General features: G+C 43.8%; 1 protein-coding gene across 5 annotated transcripts in view; it reads left to right on the top strand.

The window, feature by feature from the left end:
* TRAPPC9 (trafficking protein particle complex subunit 9) overlaps positions 1 to 23736 on the top strand; it is a 479897-nt gene extending 456161 nt beyond the window's left edge. For all 5 annotated transcript variants that reach the window (XM_068672718.1, XM_068672714.1, XM_068672715.1 and 2 more), the window contains 2 exons: positions 12961 to 13184; positions 20488 to 23736. In XM_068672718.1, the coding sequence (XP_068528819.1) occupies positions 12961 to 13184; positions 20488 to 20667 (404 nt within the window). In that variant the 3' untranslated portion in view covers positions 20668 to 23736. The remainder of the gene's footprint in view (positions 1 to 12960; positions 13185 to 20487) is intronic.
* Positions 23737 to 26201: the final 2465 nt, after the last annotated feature.

The following is a 26201-nucleotide window of genomic DNA, read 5'->3' as shown; positions in this document are numbered from 1 at the left end:
TTAACTCTCTTATCAAAGAGTTCTTCTTTAAGTAGCACTACTTTTCTTTATTTTTTTTTCTTATGTCTGTCTTTTAGCCTCTTCCTTTCTCCGTGTCCTACAAATCCTCAGGTTTTACCTTCAGTTTAGTGTTAAGACTCGTTCCTGTAAGGAGTTGTTGGACCAAAACACATCCCGATGAGCCAGCACAGGGATTTTGAAAGCTTACAATTCAGATTTTTTTCCTCTGTCCTCTGGAAATCACCTTCCCCTCTTGCTCTTGCTGGGTAGCTCATGCTTTTATCTGCTACGTAAAAACTCCCGACTACTCCTCACAGGTTAACTTATTCCTAAAATGTCCCAGTGTCCTGTCTGGAAAACTGTTGCTCTGCTCACATACATACATACATAAAATTATATTAAAAAAGGTTAGCAGGGAAGAAGAATGGGGAAAATAGTGTGACTGTATAACAGGAGAGCAGTAGTTCTGCCTGCAAGTTGTAGCCTGTAAGAAGTGGTGGGCGTAACTTGCCACCCATGTAGCAATTAGCAAATTAGGACTGTGCTAATTAGCACTAGTGCTGTCATGTTGTGGTGAAGGAGCTGAGGAAGGGCAAGGTGAAGCTCTATAGGTCCTACCACAGGAGGAGCCCAGTGCGGGAAAACTGTGATCTGGATGTGGACGATGTTGGCCTGGTGGCCTTTCATAGAATCACAGAATCATTGAGGTTGGAAGAGACCTTCAAGATCATCAGTTGTAACCATAACCCTACTACCAATGTCACCCACTAAATCATGTCCCCAAGCACCACATCCAAACTTTCCTTGAACATCCCCAGGGATGCTGACACCACCACCTCCCTGGGCAGCCTGTTCCAATGCCTGACTGCTCTTGCTGAGAAGAAAAGACTTGAAGACTGCCTTTGTTGGTTGGCATAGGATATATGGGATTTAGTCATGAGAGGGCTAAGCTGTAGAAGGGATTCAAGATCAGACCAAGAAATTAGAATGTGGAGAACTTGGAGAGAGAAAAGATGTCTACAGCAGGCCTGAAAACCCACAGTAGGCTTTTTGTACAGTAGCTAAACTTAAGCAAGGCCTGACCTCAGGAGCAGAGCTCTGGTTAGGTTCAAGTTACCCAGGAGGTGGGGATTTAGCCTGGGCAGAGCTCTGCTGCTGTAGCTACAGAGAAGGCGAGCCATTCAAGGTGCCCTATGGACATAACCAGGCTGTAGATACGTTTTTTTTAAGCAAGGAGCTCAGTAGATGAGAAGGCCGTAGTTCGGAGGTGTGTCAAAAGCAGGGAAGAGATTTTAATTGTTAATGCTCACAGTTTAATTAGATCTAAGGCAGGGCTTTGGCAATGTGGGCAGCACGAAAAGGTCAAATTTGAAGAAGTTTTGTAGGAAGTGGCATCAGGATTTAATCACAGACCAGAGGTGTGAGTCATGAGAGGAAAGCAAGTCAAAGAGGAAGCTGAGACTGGCAGGAAGGGTTCTCAATTTATTTCTGAAGTTAAGATAGGTAAGGAAAGGAAAGGGATTCCAGAAAAATTCAGGAGCTTGGCTTTGAGCATGGTAAGTTTTAGCAGATGGTAGATTACTAACAGAAAGATCTGAAAGAGGCCAAAATTTTGGGGGGTTGATGACTAGGCTTAAAGATTTCTTGTTTTCTGCACATGTGATTGTCTTTGTGTGTTCTGCCTAACTAGAAAGAATATGGATTTGTGTCACAGAAGGTGTCTGAAAATGTCCAAGTACATATATCTATTAGTGTGGTTTTTATTAAAAGACTTAAACTGGATTTTGAGAAAGGCCATGATGCAGAAGAAGGATGTGATCAGAGTTAAGATGTTGCAACACCACGGTAGGGCTTGATAGTTTCCAAGTCATATCTACCCAAATTACTGTTTCATGTCTTAGTGCACAAGTGACAGAATGAAGTAACCATACCCAGAGGAATTAGTAAAAGTTTAACTCAATCCACTGGCAATTAAAACAACTTAGACTCATTAGACCGAAATATGCTGTGACTGAAATTCAAAGAAACTTCATTAAGACTATCTCCATTTTAATGTGCACCTCTGCTTTTGAGCAACTGTGGTCTGTAGACATTAGCCACATGTAGTCTAGTAACCACACGTCACATCTTCCCTGTACATAAAGTGCTGCGAGACAGCGTTTGTACCTGCAGTTGTTTAATATCTCATATTTAGCTCAGCTCATTGCGTTTCAATCGTGGTTGGGCTGAAGGAGGCCCATGAGGCTCAGTGTCCTAGTGCTTGTATTTACACAGTGACTGAAACGTGGTAAATCATCTACCTGCCCGTTAATAGGAGGTTATATATTATCTTGTACCAGGCTTTGGCTGCTCTGCGAGGATATACAACTCTTACGGCCTGGACATCTCCTCAAATATTTCATGGTTCCTTTTTAAGACAAGCATGGAAAATGGGTCATGTACCCATCATTTTTCTTTAAATAATGAGTATCTTTTTTTTTTTTTTTCCTTTCTTTCTTAAAGCATTTTACCCCTAGGTCTCTATACATCTGGGCATGGAGATACCTGCTGTCTTGCCTCTCTTCTCCTCTTTCTTTGAATTGCTTCTTGCTTCAGACAGCACACAGCATATTTCATCCTACAGGAGCCCCAAATACTCAAATATGACAGTTATATTTCACGTAGGAATAATTTAACTAAGAATTGAAAAAATAGCAAGATATATGAAAAAATAGTTAGGTATGATCCCTTACATGGAATATATATAGGTATGATCTCCCCATAGAGGAGTCTAGAGCACCGTTATATGCCTGTTGACCAGATAATGCAGAAAATGCTTCTTCTACTTGATATTGCCATATTCAGTGAGAGTTTGGGTAAGTAGATGGTGGAATCCACATATTTGACTTTGAGTCAAACACCAAACTTACTATGAGATCAGACAGGCTCCCATACCAGCAGATGAGGCCTCAGGACTTTTTTTTTTCTTTTTTTTTTCTTTTTTTTTTTTTTTTACCATTAGCTTTTCAGCAGCAAGTCAGAAACTCTCACAAAGATGGCTGGAGACCTTTAAAAATCCCCTCTGCAGAGAGGTTTGTCTCCCATCCATCATTGCAGGGTGGCAGAAAGAAGAGGAAATTTTAAGTCTCATTATGCAACCAGTGAGGAATAAGGTGATTTTCTTTCAGTAAGCTGTAGGTTAAGCCACATGTTATTCATCACCTGCAGCAGTTTTGCACAAAGCTGCTAATATACAAAAATAGTGTAATGTGATATATCCTGATAGGGATTGGTTTTCTTTAAAGATAGTATAGGAGTTTTCTTCCCTTTGTTCTGTTCTTTGTTTTTTTGGCAAAGCAGGGCAAGAATGCTCTGAAAGTAGTCCTGCCACAAACAAGCTGTAGAAATAAAGTTTTTAATAACCAAAAATAACATGCAAATCCTGGGGTAGTGAATTTTCAAAATACAGGCATACAGCGTATGCCAGCCTGACCTTCTGGCGGTGTAGCAGATAATCAAAAGAAGTCTTCTGCAAGCCGGCTTGTGATGAATAGATAAAAAGGGGTTGGCCCACATTCAGAAATGAGACTATTTAAGCGAACTGGGGCTACGTCATGGAGCATTTTCAAATAAGTCAAAAGGAGCTCAGGCACACTGGAAAGCACAAAGCTCTGAGAATTTTAAAATTTCAGGGGCCTGCCTTTGAGTATTTAGATGAGGACCGGACACGAGCAATACAAATGCTGAAGTGAATTTCACTTTGATAGCAATTTGGGCAGATGACCAAATGATGAATTATCTTGGCTGCCAGAGGAGAAGTGAGACAAGCAGGTGCAGTCCACGTGCCAGCAATTTCACAGGGCAGGAGAAAAGTCTATTGTAAAAGGCAAGTGCAGAGTAAAATAACTCCCACCACCACCAGGGAGGTTAAACTGAACAACTCATTTCTTAACTAAATCTGTGGTTAATGGGCATTCAGATTTACTGTTTTAAGATCCCCAGCAAAAGTTGGAGGCAGCCAAACCCCAGAGCACCAGTCGTGTTAGTGCGTCTCATTTCAGTGAGTGCGACCCTGCTATTTAGAGTTAATTGAAGAAGATTGTACTACATCTGAATGTTTACAGCTGAGATCGAGTAGCACCAAAACTGAATGCTGATCACATACCTGCCGAGGACAGAATTGGGGATTAAAATTGGACATAAACACTGCACTGATTTGGAGGAAGAAAGCTTACTCACTCCAGATGAACAAGGTTGAAAAAATCCTTTTGCCAGCCATTCCTAGGGGATGCTGCAGCATCCTCACTCCGTTGTCATCACAGAGTTAAGAGCAGACACAAACTCGAAACGATTTGGCAAGAATGGTCCTCGGACCAGTCGGGATCTGTCATCAGCATACTGGCCACTGCAAAAGAGTGATTAAATAGGAAGACACAGACAATTATCTAAGACTAATTGCTTATTGTTGCTAGAACTATATTTTAAATGTGTTTTTCTTTTTAATTGCTTTTGGAGCGAATAAAGTGTCCTTAATTCAATTGTGAAATGTTTGGGAATGGGAAGCCTGCCAGGAATTGAGCAGCTCAGAGGTCTTGCGAAAGCAATTGCCTCTTTCAGTAGCCTGTATTCATGTTCAGCCGTCCCATCCTCTGCCAACTTTCCTGTTTTCAGGTCCGTGCCCCTGTGTTAGGTGTGAGTCTCTGCCTTGTTGGGACTTGCAGGGAGTTGCCCTAGTTTATGCATACGCTTTCCTGTATTTTTATTCATCCCTGTCCAAGGATCTTGACCCAAATTGGAGCTGAACTCTTCAGGTCTGTGGGGGGTTTGAATCAGCAGGCTCTGAGTTCACTGGGCACTTTCCAGGACGGGACTAGCAGTGGTAGACAGGGTGAAATATTTGTGTTATTTGAACCTGTTACAACACAAACATCTGTATACCTCCGTGCTCTCTTGCTTTTGACTGCTATGAAATTACGGAGGGGATGGATTTGGCTCCGCATCATGTCAGAATAACAATGAATGAACATGAGGCTGCTATTCCAAGCAAAGATGCTGAGGTCTGGTGCGAGGAGCAGATCCAAACCACATCCAGAAGATTTTATGCAAATAGCTAAAAGGCTCTCGTGTTATTGAGTAACCATTCAGCTTTTTCATGATGAGAGTCTGTCCTGGTTTCAGTTAGCACAGAATTAATTTTCTTCCTAGTAGCTGGTGGAATGCTGTGTTTTGGCTTAGGATGAGAAGAGTGCTGATAACACCCCGATGCTTTAATTGTTACAGAGCAGTGCTTATACTAAGCCAAGGACATCTTAGCCTTTTGCTCTGTCCTGCCAACGGGCAGGCTGGGGGTGCAGTAAGAGCTGGGAGGGGACAGACCCAGGACAGGTGACCCAAACTAGCCAAAGGGGTATTCCATACCATCTGACGTCATGCTAAACAATATATAGGGGTGGCTAGCTGGGGGGAGGGGGCCGGACTGCTCGGGGTTAGGCTGGGCATCGGTCAGCGAGTGGTGAGCAATTGCATTGTGCATCACTTGTTTGTACATATTATTATTATTTTCCCTATTATCACCATATTATTATTATTGTTATTATTGTTATTATTATTTTGTTATTATTATTTTCCTGTCTTATTAAACTGTCTTTATCTCAACTCACGGGCTTCACTTTCCATTTCTCTCCCCCGTCCCAGAGAGGGAGGGGGGAGGGTGAGCGAACGGCTGCGTGGTGTTTAGCTGCCGGCCGGGTTAAACCACGACAGTCTTTTTGGCGCCCAACGTGGGGCCCGAAAGGTTGAGATAACGGCAGATCTGACCAGAGTGTGTTAAACTAAAATTGGTGTAAGGATTAGACCTGCTTGATAGTCATTTGTCATAATGCTGATTGCTTTAATCTCAACTCTGCTGCGCCTGTTTTCCAAATTGAGTATTATAGTACATTATTTTCCGTATTTGCTCTCTGTCGTGTTGTTTATCCTCTCCGGGCCCTGGTTTCAGATCATTATGGTGCTGTGTGTTGTAGCAATGGCTTATGAGACGATGAAATACGTGGTCATGACTCTAACTTGTTATTTGTATTCAGTAACATCGTCGACTCTGTACTTTGGAAACTGTATCTTGGAAACTATTAGCAATTATACCTATTGTTTTTTTTCATTAGGGAGTCAATCTGTGGAGGGGAAAGGGGAGGATATTTTTCCTTACTTGCTTACTCTCCCTTTCTCCTTCACCCCCCCTGTATCCTCCTGGGTCACTCTGCCTTCCTCCTTCACCACCCTCTTATCCCCTGAGCTTGTCACAATAGCTCTCCAAGATATTGAATATTTCTGGAATACTCAGAGTACCATAGTCTTGTTGTTCTGCCTCATGAATGCACTTCAGATTCTGCTTATGGTTAAACAACTACTTGGGAAGCTCATCCGGATATCTGCCCGGAGGCAGGATAGTTGTGGGTGGCAGGGAGTATGGGCGGATATGGGCAGGCATCTAGAGCAGTTGGCACCCCCAGTGTGTTGGAAATTCACCCCTGAACAATGGCAAAATCCTCAAAAACTGGCAGAATGCTTGAAAAAAAGGTGTCATGATTCTGGCAGTTCCAAAGTAACACAAATCATTGTAACGTGCTGGGGCCTGGCTCATGCCTATCGAGCTGCCATTGATACTGCTATCAACTTAGTGACAGACCCTGCGGCCACTCCAAGCCCTGTGACAGATCCAACGGCCACTGTGACCCCTACGGTGGATTCTGCTCCAGCTCCAGCTCCAGCTCCTGCAGCCGCTCCAGTCCCAGCTCCTGCAGCCGCTCCAGCTTCTGCAGCCGCTCCAGTCCCAGCTCCTGCAGCCGCTCCAGCTCCTGCAGCCACTCCAGCTCCAGCTCCTGCAGCCGCTCCAGTCCCAGCTCCTGCAGCCGCTCCAGCTCCTGCAGCCACTCCAGCTCCAGCTCCTGCAGCCGCTCCAGTCCCAGCTCCTGCAGCCGCTCCAGCTCCTGCAGCCACTCCAGCTCCAGCTCCTGCAGCCGCTCCAGTCCCAGCTCCTGCAGCCGCTCCAGCTCCTGCAGCCGCTCCAGTCCCAGCTCCTGCAGCCGCTCCAGTCCCAGCTCCTGCAGCCGCTCCAGCTCCTGCAGCCGCTCCAGTCCCAGCTCCTGCAGCCGCTCCAGTCCCAGCTCCTGCAGCCGCTCCAGTCCCAGCTCCTGCAGCCGCTCCAGCTCCTGCAGCCGCTCCAGTCCCAGCTCCTGCAGCCGCTCCAGTCCCAGCTCCTGCAGCCGCTCCAGTCCCAGCTCCTGCAGCCGCTCCAGCTCCAGCTCCTGCAGCCGCTCCAGCCCCAGCTCCTGCAGCCGCTCCAGCTCCAGCTCCTGCAGCCGCTCCAGCTCCAGCTCCTGCAGCCGCTCCAGCTCCAGCTCCTGCAGCCGCTCCAGTCCCAGCTCCTGCAACTGCTCCAGCTCCAGCTCCTGCAGCCGCTCCAGCTCCTGTGGCCGTGTCAGAGAAACGAGCTGTAGCAGTGCAAGTTGACCCTGCAGAGGGTATTCCAACCCCTGTAGCAGACTCTGTAACAAAGTCAGAGAAACGAGCAGTAGCAGTGCAAGCTGCCCCTGTAGAGAAGGTGAAAAAATGGTATAGAGATTCAGGTCGTTTAGAACGCAGAGAGTCTTCTGCCAACCCAGGTAAGGCTTCTGCCAAAACTAGGTATAGAGATGACGAAGATGACGACGACGCTGGGCCATCAAGGATTCAGGAGGAGGAAGATGAGGATGTCGAAAAATCAACAGTAACTACCCGAAGCCTAAACGAGCGCGAGCTACGAGATGTGCGAAAAGATTTTGGTCGCTGTATAGGTGAGCAGCTTGTCACCTGGCTGCTCCGGTGCTGGGACTCTGGAGCCAATTGTGTGGAATTAGACGGCAGGGAAGCCAAGCGGCTGGGATCCCTTGCTCGAGACGCCGGCATTGACAAAGCAATTGCAGATGGAGCACAATCCACCAGCTACAATCCACAATCCACCAGCACAGGGAACACGGTTTTTATATTCATAGAAATATCGTTTATATGGATGTATTCAGCTCTGAAAATACTGCAGGACCTCGTAACGGACAAGCAAATGTAACCAATGCTATATCTCTGTGTGTAAATAATTTGCATGAATGGTTTGGAAAATGAAAGGGAGCTGGTCTACGTGACAGAGAACAAATGGGAACAGGGGAAACAGAAACAGAATTTAGGCTCATTTATTGGAGGAGATACGTTAACAAAATAATCAAGGAGCCTGTTGTCTTAAAAGAATGCCACATGTTGTCTGCCAGCTCCTGTGAGCAGCTGACTGAACCCCAAATAAAAGGCTGCCAAAAGTGCTGCTGTCCTGATAAGCACATGAGAGGAGGTACAAATGGTTTGGAAAAGGGCAGGATCAGCTTGCTCTGTACGCAGATTTGGCCTGTCATACAGGTTTTTTACCCCATTCTGATTTTTCTTCCATCTATGTAATATAAAAAAACAGAAATGCATGAAGTTGTTCAAGCTATTTTTTAAATAAATTATTTTATATTTATTTTAATTCCTCTTTGCATTTTTACATTCCTTGCAAAATCCTGAGCAAACGTGCTTGCAGAAGAGGACAGAATAAGGAAAGAAGAAGCTCCAGACATCATCACAGGCCCTTTCATTGCTCTTTCAGGACAGTTGGAAGCAAAGCTGGCCTGGGCAGACATTTTAATCAGCACTTTAGGTTTGGTGAACACAGAATAAGTGAATCACTCTGCGAGACTTTCCCTGCAGCAGCTCTGGCTTGGGCTTGTGGACTTTGGCTTTCCTCCATCAAAGTGTCTGATGGACAATGTCTAGAGACATCAGCGTTGCTGCTGCTCATCTCCCCTCCTTAAACCATGTCTCTCTCTCCCAGTACACTGACCAGGCTGAGTAAAATTGGTATTTTGGAACACTTCTAACAGCATAAAAAATGCCCGATTGACTGAAATTCCCCAAACTCTTGCAGTATGGCTGAGCAATGCTTGCTTTGCTGGGCTCGAAGATCTCTTTTACCACTCGTATGAGATTTATTTACTCATTTAGGCATCTCTTGCCTTGAGTTTTGCTCACTGAGTTGTTTGGGTGAAGCCGTGCCTCTGCGAGGTGTTTGCAGGAAGCCTTGAGCCAGGTTCCCAGCTGCAGTGAAGGGGAGAGGCCGGTGCCTCTGCACCAGCTGGGGATTCAGCATCCTGTTGAAAAGCAAGCATTGAACAGGAATTTCTTTCTCTAAAGGTGAGCGCAGACACCTCTGCAGCCTGTTTTCTTAGAATCAACTCAAACTTGAGCGAGGAGCATAAGCACTGCTGGAATATGTGTTTCCGCTGAGATTAGGCACGTATTTGTATGCGGCTTTCCAAAATTAAACTTTCAGAGTGTCAGATGGGGAATTGGGTGTGGAAATGCAATTAGCTCTGACTCAGGACTCTTCACGTACAGGTGGGCCAATGTGTGCGGGTGCTCACATGGAAACTGAACCGAGTTGCGAGAACAACTTACTGTGTGTTAAAATGAGCGGAGCAAATAAAGCAAAATGTTAATAATGGTTGTTATTTATTTCCAAGCTGCTCCTTTGGGTGATGCAGACAGAAGCGCGCCTGACAGGTGATGCTAAATGATGTTTTTCTTGTGGAATAGTGGCTGTCTTCCCTTTAGGAGCATTCATGCCCTTTTCCTGAGAGTTTTGAGGTCCTGAAGGAAAAAGATGTAATATAAATTCTGATGCATTATTTTCATACAGCTGTCTTCCAGCCTTCCTGTGAGGCCAATAAGCATTGTCTATCAGGTGGGCCATGAAATAGTTTTTCCAACAGAAAGGTGAGTTCACAGAGATCTTAAAAGTCTTGGTGAAGGCTTTCCTTTCTTCATTGGCTTTCAGGCATTGCAGGGTGATGTTGGCACCCAAGGATGCTTCCCATAGGGGACATACGTAGGTAAATAGGCAGGAGAGAGAAAAGAGAGGAAGAGGAAGAAAGCAGCAGCATTGTGTTGGCTTATTAAAATACTTAAAAGGACTTAGCTTTTAATTAGAAGGAGGTTGAAGGAGGTTGCTCGGTCTTTTTTTTTCTCTTTTTTTTTTTTTTAATTTTTTTCTTTTTTTTTTTCTGGGACTGCCAGAGTTTCAGCTTCCACCTTTTTTATGCAGTTTATTTATGCTGTTTGCAGTACAATTGAGCCTCCTAATTTTCTGAACTAGTGTTTATCTTTGTGTCTGAATCCGGGGAAGGCGGGGATACGGCCACCACTGTCTCCTGTGCTAGCGACTGTATCTTCTGCTTCAGAGCTACTGTATAGTGAAGCCAATAATGATTCACTCTCACAGCAGTGGTGTGAGCAGTCTCAGCTTTTACATGCCATCTGTGTTACTGAGCTGAATCTGCAGAAATGGGACCCTGTGCACATGGCTTTTCCTCTGTTCATGGATGAAAATATTAAAGCAAATCCGTATGGTCCATGAGATGTTTTCTGTGTCAGGAAGGGAGTAAAGCTGCCTGTCAAACCAAGCTGTTCGCTCTGATGAAAGGAGACTGTTTTTAAACACTCCTTTCCATAGTATTTTGCACGCCAGCCATGTGTGTTTTCTCATCTGACATCTCATTGAGATCCTTGGCTGCGGTACTGCAAGAGGGAAGGGTGTGCTGGGAGGGAGGGAAGCAACCTCGCAATATGTACACAAGCGCCTGTGCGCACATACCCTTAAATCAATCCTAAATGAATTGATTTTTTTTTTAAGGAATATGATAGAAAATTAATCTGGTTGAGTCAGGCTTAATTACTTCCCTTTTGTTTGGATTTCCTATTTTTGCACAAACATGTTGGGAAGCGATGCTCTGAGCTATTATTAGACACAAAGGTGCAGACAGAGGGCAAAGGGTTCATTTATAATTCCTACAGCAGAGCATTGAATTTTAAAGCTAAAAGGCGAGTTGATGAGCAGCTTGAGAACACAGATTCATCCACTTAGCTCACTGAGTATTTCTGAAGGCTCATGCTGGTCCTGGGAGCTAACCGTTCTCGCAGCTGTAAGACCTGCTGGCTGGAGGAACCAGAAAAAAAGAGACATATTCTTGAATGAAAGCACTTACTTTGCAGGGAGAAGCTTGAAAATATAAACTAATCTAAGCTCGGAAACTGATATAAATGAATTATTTTTGAAAGAAGCAACTGGACTTTGCTGCTGGGGCAGGATGCTGGGAAGCATAGATCATATAAACACATATATACATTTTTGTGTTTAAAAACATTCGATTTTGTCAAGTTTCATGCATTCCCCAGTTAATGGGATACCATCATAGGCACTATCTCATCTACTTGAACCTAGGGCAATCCTGCAAGAAGCAGTTTGCTCATGTTGGGCAGGACAGCCCACAGCATTAGGGTGTGCTGTTGCAAAACAAACCCAAACTTCCCTTCCTTCTTGTCATCATAAACTGGGCATCTCCTTTGGAAAAGGGAAAGTTTTGGCATGGATACTGTTCCAACTGGGATGCCAGCATGAGTTTTGGATGACTGCAGCTTGAGCTTTGTAGGGTTTCCTTGTGCTCGCTCTGCCGAACCCCTTGAATCCGGGACATGCTGCTGCATTGGTGTGGCTTTGATCAAGGAGGGATTTTCAGCTGGGGAGCTCAGCTTTGCAGCCCCCACCTCTGGAATTAATATCCCTTTCTGAACTAGTTTTCTTCTTTGGCTCTAGCTATTTATTTTTACTTTTTTTTAGATGCTGCACCGAGGCTTGTTCTGTTCGCCAGGCTAAAGGGCATCAGGCTAACATGCATCATTTTGTAGCTTTTCTTCTGAAGCAACAAAATAAAAACAAGTTAAAAAATAATAATAATCACCTTGGTGTATTTTTGCCTCTGAACGTTCCTGAAGTGTAAAAAGAGCATCTTTTCCTGAAAGGGGGATATTCCTAATGTAAATGTGGTGCTCTTGGCAGAGGAATAACGTGCTGTGCATCGTAAGGCAAGCGACCGAGGAGGAGCTGGAGTGATCGAAATGTCTCATGGGCACGTGAGATTGCAGGGATAGGTATTCACACAGAGGACTCTTTCTTACACGTGCCCAGGGCTTTCTCTTATCTCTGAACATGAACCCACAGCGAAATAGAAATGTTCCTGTATTAATAGTGCGTTGGAGATAACCCTCATCTGAAAAATACAGTAATACTGCACAACTGGGAGCCCTTTCAGAGCAGGGAATTGGACTAGCAATTTCGTAGTGTGTTAGTAATGAAACATTTTGGTTCTGTATGAGCAAATGGGCAAGGTTAGTGGACGCATTACTCCGGCTGTCATTGTCCCAGCAGTAACCAATTTAGAGCTTTACATGTTTCTGCTATCCCAGTAAGAGAAAGAAAAGTAGAAAGTTAAAAATAGAAATCTCAGAATGAATTAAAGCACAAAGAGTGAACATGCTTGTAGCACTGCTGTATAGTTTTAAAATCCCTTTTTTCCTTATTAGCTGGGCCATTCTGTGTGTATTACATTGCATAGTCTGGCAGTGTCTGTCCTGCTTTGAAAGGTCACCTTTATATGGGAGGATTTATTTCTGGCTGTAACACGTGAATATGGGCATCCAGCCCCAAATCTCTCCCATGTAAATATGGGCATCCAGTCCCAAATCTCTCCAGCCACAACTTTGGAGTTCCCTTCACCTGATGCTGCTGATGTGCAGGAGAAGCAAGAGAAGGTGTCTGTGACTTTGGCCTGCCAAGGAAGAGATTAAAAGGAGCAAGGTGGTTAAAAAGATATGTTCTGGTGCCTGTGTGTAGAGCACAGACATTTTTTTCATAGCTCTCTCAACAGCCGTGGACAGCTATTGGACCTTCGTGAACTGTTTGTTGCAAGTAGTTTCCTAATAATCAGGATTAATACATTTTTTATTTTATTTTTTTTAAAACCAGGATTAATAGAGTTTTTTAAGTAGAAGCCCAACATAATGTGGAATGATTTTCTTGCTTTGCAGATATCCTCGTCGACGGCAAGCTTTGCGACTGTGATGTCGTGGTGGACTGCCAAGTGGGCGACCCCGTCCCACTGGAGGTGAAGCTGACCAACTGGAGCAAGCACAGCGTGGGGCCCTTCGCCCTCACCGTGACGCCCTACCAGGATTACCAAAACGGGGTGCACAACTATGAGCTGCAAGACGCTATCACTTTTGTGGGATCCAACACCTTCTACATCGATTCCGTAAGCTTTTCTATCTAATGCGTCACAGCTGGATGATGTGTGTTTCCAGAGAAGGGGTTCATTTTTCAATTGTACATTTTAAGGCAGATTAGTTTTTGGAAAATGCTATGATTATGACAACTATAATTTCCTGTAATGTAAGCCACTAGCAAATTCTTGCAGCCAGTAACTTTTGGTCACTCCAGATCTGATGACACGTGAATGAGTAACCTAGATATAATGTTTAACACCATATTGCCAATCCCTTGAGCCATCCGGTGCAGTCTGCAGGAATGGATTTTAAGTAACTTCTTCTCTTTAGTGCATGAGAAATATTCCCCAGGCTGAGCCAAGGAACTCAGCAAATCAGTTTTAGTTAGATCCTGAGGAAAGACAAAAGGAAATGCTAAACATTAATGACCAATATGATGATCTGGTTCATTTCCTAGTTGCTTAGCATGCTGTTATAAAAATAAAGAAAAATAGAAAGATAAAAACCCTGCTTAAAATAGGACAAAGAAGTCCCTTTTAGAATAATTGAATTTTCAAATTTTGCCTCAAATCATTTTTTAGAAGTTTCAAGTCCAAGAGCTTTTTACTTCTAAAGCAGGCACTGGAAAGACTTCCTGAATATAACTACTCTCTCCCACATCCTTCCGTGAAAAAGAGCAACAACGAAAAATCAGAGGAATGAAAAACATATGGACAATGTTGCCGAGTGGAATAGACAGTATTTCTGGTAACTTATAAAATAAACATGAAGAAGAGGATGAATGTTTGGGATAGCGCCTAGGACCTTTGCTTAGGTCAGCTCTTCAGACAGATAATAAAATGTACCTGTCAAAACTGAATATTTAAGTGAACCTCAGTAAGAAAGAAATTAAAGGTTAACCACAGGGACAGTCACCATGCATATTTTTCAATTGCGCATCATAGGAAGAAAATATTTCCAAAAGATAATGAGCACGCAATAAACCATCGGCTTGAATTTTAATGGGTACTAACTATATTCTGAGCTGAATAATTTAGATATGTCAACAGAAATAATCGGGAGACGGCTTTCTTTGAATCCCTTCCTGACAATGTGGATTTTTTAATGTGAGTGGCGGTGTTCAGATACCCAACTGCCAAAGGGCTGACCCTTCAGGCTAATGAGGGAAAAGGGAGATGACAGCGTGATGTATTCGTACCTTCTGATTGAGTCTCCTATGGGGCAAGAAGTCAGGAGGTCACATCTCTTGTGCCTGCCTGGGCAGCCTTCTCATACACGACAGTCTCTGCTTTTGCCCCGTTATTCAGTATTTAGCCATTTTTCCTGAAAACGCAGTCCCCCAGAAGTTAAAAAAAGAGTTGTTTTCTGATATTTTGTCCTCCTTTTTATCCAAAAGGGTGAAATGAAAAAAAAAAAAAAAAACAAGTTTGCTCCTAGACAAGAAGTGCTGTTTTTCACAATATGTAGCATTGATACATGTCCTACACAAGCTCCCAGAGAAAATGCTTAGTCATTTTTCTTTGAGGCAGAGAGCCCTGATCATGGAAGAAAATTCTTCAAACAGTGTGTCTAATGCTGTCAGAGGCCCTTTCATCCCACGTAATAACTAATTCAGTAATGGAAAATGATTTCAGAAAGCAGCACCTGTTTTGGGGACAAGAATAAAGTCCTGGTTTGTGCAGTTGATGCTTCGGGGAGGAACGAACATACTCAGAATTGTGTTCATGCTCTGAGTTTGGCAGAAACAACAGACGCTGGTTAAGAAACTGAAGAAGCTCGTGGTTGGGTGTGATGAAAGAGATTCATAGTGTCTCTTTTTTATAAATTAAAGCTGAGACACTGGACGAGATTCCCAGCTGGTGTAGCTCTGTGCTGCTCTCTCGAAGCTATTAAACATGTGTTCATTATTTTTATGAACTGAGGTCACGGGCACACAATTATTTCTCTTGTTTAATGGAGGTGCCTTGTTGCTGCTGTTTCGCAGTTGCTTGTTTCTGCCCCTCTGCAGAAAGATGCTCCCCTCTATAGCAGCAGACCATGCAGGAGAGATGGCGTGAGTATTTGTTTCTGTGCAAAGTTGGCCAGTTTCGCTCAAACCACGTTCGTCAGCACTTTGAGCTAATTGGGCTGACATTACACTGACACTAGCAAGGAGGTGGTGACATGATTTATTGCACCGCCGAGCTGGGTGGGAGGGAGGACAGAGAACTAGTGCATGGTTTGGCGTAGCAGTAGCGGATGGTCAAGAACAAGTGGGAGCATCAGGTGCTACAGCACGAAAAGATGCTTCTCATGCCCTGGAAATCTGGTCTGTTGTCGCGATGATTCTACATAACTTGTGCTCAGCTGAATGTGATCTCTCTGGAAAACCAAACCAAAACAACCCTTGGCTTTCTTAAGCATTATCTTCTTATTAAACCTAATAAGTAAATGCTCAGCAAATCACAATTTTTTGATTTCAGACAACAAAGTTTCAAATCAGTTTCTGCATCTATCTGGAAGACATGGAATATATACAGGAGTTTTCAGCACACACACACAGCTTCACAGAATGAGCAAAAATGTTTAAAGGGTAAAAGTTGTAGGCTTTTGTTTTTCTCTTTCTTATGGCTTGAAGTCAAAGTTAGATGATTTGTCTTGGAGGTAACAGAACGAGATCTTATTCACCTTTCTGTGCTCCCCTTTCAATTCAGTGCACCTTTCTGGATTTGTGTCCAAAGATCTCTGCTGGGATGTACTACCTTTAAAAGCAACATTTTTTACTGAACATTTTAGAGGATAATGAGATATTTCCATACACTTTAAATTATGTAAGGCCTTTATTTTTAAGATTAACTTTTAATTTGATTAACCTTACCTTTCTATGCCAATAGTTAACAGAAAAAGTGACTTCCTTGGTTATCATTTAGATAGAAGATAAAAGTGTGGGGTTTTGAAACATGAGATAACCTGGCGGACCCCTACCAATTAAAATACCTTTGCATTTATTTCTTATCTCACTTCACAACCTGAAGTTTAGCTTTAATCATATTATTAAAGATTCTTAGTTCTTACCAGTGTTTTGACTAATTAGTTGATCAGACAGAGCTGCTTCTAGCCACATTAGAAACAAAAAATTATCTGCTATGGAGATTCCTGTAACTATCAACAATTCATCGTTCCTTGTTGTTCTTGCTTTTGCCATTACTATTCTCAAGCAGGTTTTTCTTTTTCCTGGGTGTGTTATCACTCACTAGCTCAAATGATTGGTAGCGGAAGATGAGGAGAAATTCATTAGGAGATGGTCATTTTGAATCAGCCCAGAAGCGATGATGAACATTTGCTCACTTCTGGCAGGTCCTCTGTGGCCCATCTGGAACAAATTAGTTTTCTTGGCACTTGTACTCGCACTGTAAACTCTTTGGGGCAGCGTACAGTAGCTGGCACTAGCCCTAATCTCTGACTGAGCTCCCTAAGTACTACAGCAGTATAAATAAGTAGTAATTAGTTCTCAGGAATTCGCAGTCCCACATGGTAGCTTGAATCAGGGAAGGATTAGGATGAAGCTAGAAACTTAATTTTTCTTCTCTCTCGGAGGAATGGAGGAGTAATGTGGGCATTTTTTTTCCTTGATTCTTCAGTCTTGTTTTCCTGGGGTGGAAGCTTCCTGCCTTTGGTCTCCATGCAAAGGACCTGGTGTGATTTTAGTAAAATCTCTTCCAACTCTGTAGCTAGACTGAGCTACATGTGTGCAACACCATTTCAGATTGGGACAACCAGCAAGCATGCATCTGGGCAGTCAGACTACCAGACCTGTTTGCTGGTAGATCAAAGGACAATACAAATTTGGTCTGGATCAGGCATGAGTAGGTCACAGAATCATAGAATATCCCCAGCTGGAAGGGACCCACAAGGATCATTGAGTCCAACTCCTAAAGAGTTGGATTTCATGTTTATCTTCATGTTTTTTTCAGATTAGCTGGATCATGTATTGCAGTCACTGGGATGGCGTATGCCAGGTACAGTGGGGTACGTCTGACTTGTATCCACATCTGAACAAGTCATCCTGCGTTCCCTTCACAGCCAGTGAAGAGTGAGTCATCAGGGCTGATAGAGTTTAAGGAATATTTTGCTTCATTCTCCATTCGACACCTCCATTTGATCAGATAAATGCTTTTGTTGAACAGCTGGCTCAGGTGTGGACACCCTCTTTACAGAGATTTGGGTTGATACAGTTCCAGATTGAGACATCTGAACGAGTAGGTGTCTCCATTGATGCTGGCCAGCTAAGCTCTTGTGAGACAACGGAGATGTAGCCTGCTGCCCTTGGGGCCTGACTCACCCTAACATAGACACCAGGGATGAGATCCAGTTGCCTAAATGTATCCTTCCAGCTATTGCTTCAGAAATCCTCCTGTAAATCCTGTGCCGCATCTGCCAGCCCTGTGTAGATGTCTCAGTGCCTTAGGTCATCCCAAATCTCACCAGATGCCTGTGGTTAGACAGCTGTGTCCTCACTCTGGAGGCCGGCCATGTAGATCATTTTGTTAGCTCCACTGCGTTGACTAGGTCTGCTTACTGTAAGAGGAGCTTGGGTACCGAGTGTGTGTAGAAAGACCTAAAAGTAGGTTGTTTAACCTCAAAATGAGTCCTATTCCTGGTATACCAATCGGTTTGGATCTGGCTCTCTACTGATCTGACTTCTGCTGATGTCGTGGTCTTCTGGGAATGCCATACTCTGCAGTCAGTCATTGCTTTGGAAGAAACAGCTTCTAACTTTTGCAGGGCCACTTGAATCTCAGCAGCGGAAAGGTTTCAAGCTGGTTTTGCTTCTCTGGTTCTTCCTCAAACCACAAGTGCTGATGAGAGTAATGGCTGTACAAGAGACAATGAGGATATCCCCAGGGCAGGAAGGTTGTTGATGAGGGTCTACTGGCTCTTCTCCCAAATGTGGAATAAAGGCAGGGAGAGCTCCTACATAGGCAGAACAAGTGAAAAAGACTGCATTGATGCTGCTGTGCCTGAAGTCACCTTTCCGCTTGTCAAGAGCTTTGATAAATGCTATTTTAGATGTTTCTCCATGGTGAAGCTGGGTTAGGGAGAAATGGACTGGGGGCTTCATTTGCTGCTCACCTCCACCCCTCACTTGCATTAGTGCCTGGCTCTGTCTTTCTGTGGATGCAAGTGTGCCTCGGTTCGAGTTAGGCAAAAATAAGGCAGGCAGCCCAGGGAGGGGGGGAAGGAACCGAGCGGGGATGCTGCTTGATGTTGTTCTGCATGTCCAGACGCAGAGCCGGAGGGCAGGAACTTGTACCCAGCGAGGAGGGGAGATGCCAAGGACACGGGTCAGGAGAACAGCTGTGACCGCTCTGAGCGCTCACGTGGATGACACGATGCTGCCACAAGTTTGCTGGAGGTCAGCAGAAGTGATCAGCACCAAAGCCAAAGGGAGCCTGGGCTCTGCCAGCCCTGGTGATGTTGCTGCTTGTGAAAAGCCAGGCTCCTGTGCAGGAGCAGCAATTCAGGCAGGTTCAGCAAAGAAACCTGGCACCTCCAAGGGCTCTAAGAGGTGTGTGCCTGCTGGCTACAGGACCCAGCAGTGAAAGTCCAAAAAAACACCACCTGGAATAGGAGAAAGCAGAAACAAATAGCTCATTCCCCTCACATCTGACAGGTACAGACAGCTTTCCTCACCAGAGGTGGTGGTAGCTCAGGCAATTTTCAGCTTTTTTGGCATATTCTTGAGGTGCTGTACACTCCTGCAAACCTTTTCCAGTGTTTCACCTCCCCACTCGCCCCTGCCATGGGCTAGTCATCATGTTTGTTCCTATCTTCCTAAAAGTAAAAGCACGGTGCCCTTTCAGCAAGGGGTGTCCAGAGCACTTCCCCAGTTAACCCACAGTTGTTGATGTCCTGGTTTGCCATATGACCAAATTCCTCGTAGCAGGCAAGAATCCTCCTGGTCCTTGACCGTGTTTGTAACCCATATCAGAGCCTTAACCTCATCCCTTCACTGTCCCAGTGGTAATGTCCCATCATTTCCCAGGGATGCCCCTTGCAAACATTTTTCTTCCCCCAAATCCAATCAAGTCCTGTACATTTGGGCAGTTTGGTGCCTCTGGTTGTAACACCAGAGTTTCCTTTGTGGTTATGTTTCGGTCTCAGCTTGGTGACCAGTGCTGTGTCTTGCTGTCGTTTGGCATCAGCTCTGGGCTCTGTACCGTGATGGACACTGAGGTGTTTGGGGATGACCAAGAAAAGGCCCATTACAATGAATGTTAAGTAAAAAAGAAATCACAAGCCTACCTGTGAGAGTAGGGATGGCCCCATGAAAATACCTTGAGAAGATGATTTCAGGGTCTCCAGGGAGCAGAAAGGAACTGGTAAGATGGTCTTGCTGGAAGGAAGACGTACTGAAGAGCATCAGGTGCCCTTTGTTGGGTCTGTTCTGGGACTGAAGTTGCCTCTTCTTGATTTTTCAAATAAATTCCATCCAATGGCTTTGTGCTGATTCAGTATTTTGCATCTGCAGTGAGTTTAACCCAGATGTAGTCACTGTAGAAATGGATTTATCATCTTGTGGAAGCAGACATTTATTCAAACATTAGCACATGTTGAATAGTGATAAGACTGTTGAAGTTAAAAATTACTCGAATGTCTCGCTGAAATGGCGGAGCAAGATATTTGTTGTAAAGATACGGATCATAAATGGTTCAGTGATGAAGGGAGATATATAAATGTAGAAACAATGCAAATTCTGTGTTTAATTTGGACAGGTTAAATCCCACTTTTCATGAGTAGTTTCTTGCTAAATTTAATTATTTCAATGAGAGTGAATATTAAAGATTCCTGATTAGAATTTGCAGTCAGATTGTGTCTGAATAATAAGTGGGGATGAATTTAGTTATTGCGAAGTTGTTAAATGGTGTTCAACCATGCGTTTAACAAGAGTTCACAGCCATGATTTAGACCTTTAATATAGATGTTGATAAATGCAGTCTAAGGGAAGATGTTCCTGGTTATTCAGGACATCGTGGGGGACTTTTGCCTTAAACCAAATCTGTTCTGAAATCAGTGACGGCTGCAGATTTGTCTTCTGGTTTGAGCTGTGCCACGGCTTTGCTGCATGACAGAATAACACAAAATTTCGTTTTCAGTGCTCCCATTTTACCATTGCTAGAATAGGGACAAGAAATTTACTTCTTCTTATGGGAAGGTAATATTGAGATGTTTAATTTCTGAATATTTCTAGAGTACTTTGAGATCGTTTCAAGGAGCTACTGAATTGCAAAGTGCAATTATTTTGTTTTGTTGCTTGTTTAATTTTACTGATTCTCACGTTCTCTTTTGCAGGTGAAGCCGACCAAAGACTCTGTGTACTTTGGAGCACTTCTTTTCCTCTACACGGGCGATTTCTATCTGAATATCAAATTCCATGAAGACAACTGCAGCAGGGAGCTGCCTCTCTCCTGGTTCTGCCTTCCTAGTGTCCACATCCGTGCTATGGAGCCTGTGGCTGGAACTAAGCTGTAAATGCACAGTGCGCTATTTGATTAACAACAGTGCACAAAAATGCTTGGCACATCCTCTGCTTGACCCCAGCTTGTTTCTGTCCAACCCCAGGCCACAGTCCCTACTTTGGAGGAACAGCTGAACACTCTCTGAATTGGCTGATAGTCATTTGGGCAGCTGCTTTAGCTAATTTCAGAGAGAGAGACAGATTATAACTATGCTCGAGTTTTCCTCTGTTTCCAAAAAACCTTTGAAACCGCTAATATATGCATCATACTTTCATACACCCCATTGATACCAGTGGATTTGAAAGGGACTCGAGGGCTGAATTTAAGGGGGCTGAACTTAACCACATGTTTGAAGGTCTCAGTTCCAACTCAAACAGTTTCTTTTTAGCATTTCAATGCAAGTTGAAATTTCTGAATGAAATTCCTCCTGGCTTAGGCTGGACCTGTGGCATGTAGCCTTGAGGTGTAGGTTCTCTGTTAGAATTGTTCCCAGGCTTGGTCTTTTTCACTTGTTTGCTGAGTATTTGGTGTCTTTGGTGGTAAATAGCAGTAGAGATGCTTTTCCTAGTGTTACTGAAGGTAAGAATAGCAAATGTGCCTCTCCAGTTATTCTGTTCTTCCCCTCAGTCCAGTGCCACATGCTCCTGGTGGAGTCACACTGCCTTTACTTTGGTAGATCTGCGAACAAATGAAAAAAGGCAATGAAAAGCTTAAAGAGTTTTGTCCTTGAGAAGGGAAATAAGTCAACTTTTGGGTTGCCTGGGGCTTGCCCGTGAATTTGGGCTTTCGTAGTTCTCTTTAATACAATCACAACCGATTGAAATGTTTGCAGACACTTAAAGAGCCACCAGAATTAATCAGCTGGCCATTATTATCACTTTGCATCAGTTTTTGCAAGCTCTTCTCATCAGGTTTTTCATGCTAATAGACTGGGTTTGATTATGTGGTTGTTTTGTTCTTTCCTCTCTTTTTTTGTTTCTTTATATTTTTTGGTTTGTTTTGTTGGAATGAGTAAGCTTAATTATTAGGCAATTAAGAGCATGGAATTCCCGACCATAAAATACCTGATGAACATATTGGAAATTTAACCTCTTGTCTTTCAGAAAAAAATGTTTTTTGCATAAAGAAACACAGATCTACCCCATGTAAAGCAGGGAGATGTCTGACATGCATGATTAATACAGGTTTCAAACCTGTCTGAATCTTTTCTGAAATTTACAGCCTGCAGCTCTTCAAGTTTATGGTAGAATAATTGCAGGGATGCATACACCAAGATGCAGTAGGGGTGCTCAAGTTAGCTCTATATGTGCTAAACCTACATGCACAACCTCTTTGCAGATTTTTTGTTGTGTAGAGTTCATCCAAAAGTGGACGCACTTGCCCTGGTCCATCCTGCTCATGCTGTGGAGCATTAGGCTGGATACCCACTCATTCTGGCTCTCTGCACTGTGCTCATTTATACTTTTAGATGTGACTGGTGTTTTCCTTAGGAATGTGACACTGCTCAAAACTGAATCCATTGCATGCTCGGAAATTACTGTGATGTATTCATCCTAAATATGTTATCTTTACATTTAGGAGACCTATAGCTATAGCATGATAACTGTATTTCCAGCATATCCAGGGTATTATCTCTAAAACCCTATTGTGGTAATGCTATCAGTGTTTGTTCTGGGGCTGTGTCTCTGTACGCAGTTTCCACACAGAGTAGAAGTCTTCAGACGTAACATGATGGAAATCTGAGACTGACTGAAGATTTACTTGCAGTGATGTACTGCTCTGCCAGCTGCCAGCACACAATGTCCACTAACAAAAGTGCTCCTTTGATTGCACAGTGGCTCTGGGCCAGAGGCACCCTTAGAAAGAGGGGCGAAAGCAGCCGAGCTGGGCATGTTTTTTGTGTCACTGGAGGCCGGTTCTGTGCTATAAGGATGAATTCTCCGTCACTAGATAGACATATACACAGAAAAATAAGATCCCAGGAGAGCAGGAATTAAACCAGTTAATCTTCTCCATAAAAGCTTGCTTTTGACATGTGTCTCTGTACTGTGTTACACAACACTGTTGCAGCAAAATCCAAATTGGGTTTCATTCAGTATTCCCAGCAGGTAATCTGCAGATGCGAGGCATGCAGCTAAGGCTTTGTAGGGACCACACTGCATCCGAAACAAAAATATTGTGAAGCAGATGCTGTTGTAGTGAGGATCCTTCAGCTTACCTGGCTACGGGATCGTTTCCTAGTATGGATTTGAGAGTATCGTCTGAGAACAGAGGGAATGGTTCCTGTGAAGCCTATGCTGAGGTGCAACTCTGCCCTTCACTTACAAAGGGGGCGATTCCTAGCCTGCTGAAGCTGCTGGAATGGGAACAGGTTTTATTAGAGCAAAAGATAGCTGCATATTTCCTAGGTTTCCAATATGCCATTATAAATCTGCCATATGTGCTCATAAATATAAGTTTTATGTGTGAGCTGACCCTTAATGGTCTATCTGTTCATTATACAGTATACCACTCTGTCCCTTGTCAACTTTGATGCTTAGTTGCTTTTGGCATTTATGATACCTTTCCCAATTTTCTTACACTTCTACTTGTCTTGGAGAGAGAGATGGAACACAAGAAATTCTTCCTTCTGGGGATCATTTGTGACATGTCCAGAAGGAGAATGTTTAAGTGTCAGTGTAATTTGGCAAAGGGGGAGGGGATGGCACTTGAAATGAGAACACTGCATCACTTTTGGTTTTCTTTTTAATGGAAGCTTTCACTGGAATTGCTGTCAGCTTTGGTCCTTGCAATGGCTTGAATAAAGGATGATACTTTTCTGATCTGCTCTCCTTTTCTGGAACTGAAAACTTGTTTTTCTCTTTCCAAACCACCCAGCTATTATTTTGAACGTGAAGAGCCAAACTGTGCATTGTAACACAGCTGTAAATCTGGTATGATCCCACTTGGTTGAATTAAATCATTCCTAATTTAAATCACCGTTGCTGAGAGCAGAAGTTGGTCCAATATATGTATGCATTGGAGAAACATAAGTTGTGTAAATTTAACTATCTGAATAAATACTTATCCTCTGTTATTTACACCTCTGCCTGTCTCTTCTGCCTACGATTTGTGACAGTGCTGTGTGTTTTTACTGGTAATAATAATGTGTCCCTCGACGCTGCATTCTGTCTCTGAAAGGAGAATGTATTTGTGGCACTGAAGCTTCAGCTTTGTTCAAATTTTCTCTTCCTAAATGAGCTCAGAGCTGATGAAAGATAAATGCTGTATAGTGTGGCTCCTGTGTCCTGTCCTGGGTCAGTCTCCATTGACTGTCAACTGAGGGGAGAGAGGTGCACTCACATGAAAAATTCCTTATGCCTCAACATCCTTCCATTCTCCACAGAAACAGCACAAAGGCAGGACAGAGGACCAGCTATGGAGGTAGTATGTTTAGGAAGACTGGTTGGAAGCACTTGTTTTGTGCACACAGTTAGATATCCAGCCCTATTTGAGTTCATTCTGCCACTGGTGCTGAGGCTTCCATTTTCTGTGTTCCCGACCTAGAAGCTCTTAAGCTTTCCTTAGCGAAAGTGAGGTACACTCTTCCTCTGGCTCCCTTTCTGTCTCTTACTTACAAAAAAGAGACTGTGCAGCCATCCTACTTGCACCACACACAGCAGAGCAGTGCTATCTGCCAGGCCCCAGGATGTTAAGCGTGCCCTGTAGTGCTTTGGGCTTCCAGTCCAGCACAGGTAGGATTTGAGGGCTTTCCTAGAGAAACATGCTTTGCTGCAGAGGTTTATAAACTGGGCACGAACCTATGGATAGCACTAGTGCTCTTTACTTGGTGCAGAAAAAAACACAGATGTGGACAGTTTTTATGTTCAGTGTTCACTGACACATTTACCTCTGTGGTTTAGACCATTCTGGGGCTTAGCTCAAGGTCCTTGGGTTGTCCAACATCTTTGTATTTTAGTTCTTGGTTTCTCATCTCTCTCACCTCATCCTTCCCACCAAATCCTCTAGTCACTGCTTTTCTGCTTTCTTTCATTTGGTCCCAACAGAAGAGATTCACATATCCTTTTCTTTTTCTCTTTCCTTCTGCTGCATTCCCATCAGACCCCACCTAACACTTGGATCATTTTCAGGCTTTTTTTTTTTTTCCCTTCAAACCATATTTTAGTTGTTAAACTGGAGTTTGGCTCTCACATTCTGTGTTAAAGCATCTTGAGATCCTTCATTTGAATGGGACCTTATCTATTTTATAACCATCTGGTTGCTTGTTGGAGTTATACTTAGGTTACTACTCTCATGATGCATCAGTTCCGTAACACCAATGGAACTCGTACTGTATGTAGGTGAGACGTCATTTAACATACACTCATTTTGTCTCTATGTTCCTGAGTCAGCAAGACATTTAAACACGTGCTTAATTTGAAGTACATGAATAGACCCACTGATTGCAGCTAATTCAGAGTCACACATCTGCCTGGAGAACTTGCTAAACCTGTGCCCAGATGCACAATCTGTATCTGAACCTGTACATTTGAGATTAAGGCCTCTGTTTCATTATGTTGTACAGACCATCATATTCTTGTGGCACCACTGGCTCCCAGAAACTGTGGTCCGTAGAGAAGATATCAAAATAGGGCACCATCATGTTAATGCTAGGTATATACAATGAGTCTGATGAGTCTGGGAATGCAGAAGAAACTTCTGAGATTGTACGTGCTCAATGCATACCTACACCAAAAACAGTAAGGAGCCTTTAAAGCATAAATCATATGACCCATTTGCTTTGGGGAATCGTATTATACCCAAATCCTGTGCCCAGTAGCTGCATAGTTGTAGTAGGGAAGAGTGCTCCTCAACCTCCTGCTTACAGTTGTGTGTCCAAGGGCTCCTCTCCCAGGGGCTGATACCAACCCAGGCTGAGTCCACATCCTCTCTGCCTCTCCATCTCTGCATCCACAGGAAATCTTTCCCTGTTCAGAAGCCACTTTGCAGAGGGGCAGGTATATGCTAACAGTGAGGACACACAGCTAAGAGGGAGTGCTGGGTCCTCTGAAGAGAAAGATTCCTTACAGCCCCATGTTCTCTGATCTCAGGAGCGAATTAGGGCAATTTCAGCCCCTTTTCAGCACGTGGTTGATTTGAACAAAACAACACTGCCAGAAAGAAACTAGGGCAGCTATTGAAATGGTTTAACAATGAGGATCTTGCAATGGCTGTGAGGATGCCATCACTCATCTGTGTCAGAGGCAGGGCCCCTGGGCCACCCAACGTCTGCCCACGTTCTTACAGAGCGGTCCAGGCCTGTGGCTGAAGTCATGCTGTACTAATGATGTGTTGGTGTAGGTGTCTGCCTCACAGCTCCTTTCCCAAAAGATCACATCCAGAGCATGGATGCCATGTTGTAGCCCCTCCAAGTGAGACATTTCCAGTGAGGACCTGAGTTGGGGCTGTAGCTGCTTGAGGCTGTGGGGAGTTAAACATCTCTGGGACTGAGCCAAGATCTGCATCACCCTCTACAGGAGCATATTTTGGACACATTCCTAATTCAGG

The sequence above is a fragment of the Anas acuta genome, chromosome 2 (assembly GCF_963932015.1).
Source record: "Anas acuta chromosome 2, bAnaAcu1.1, whole genome shotgun sequence".
NCBI classification, from domain to species: domain Eukaryota; kingdom Metazoa; phylum Chordata; class Aves; order Anseriformes; family Anatidae; genus Anas; species Anas acuta.
This window is presented reverse-complemented; position numbering and strand designations above follow the sequence as displayed.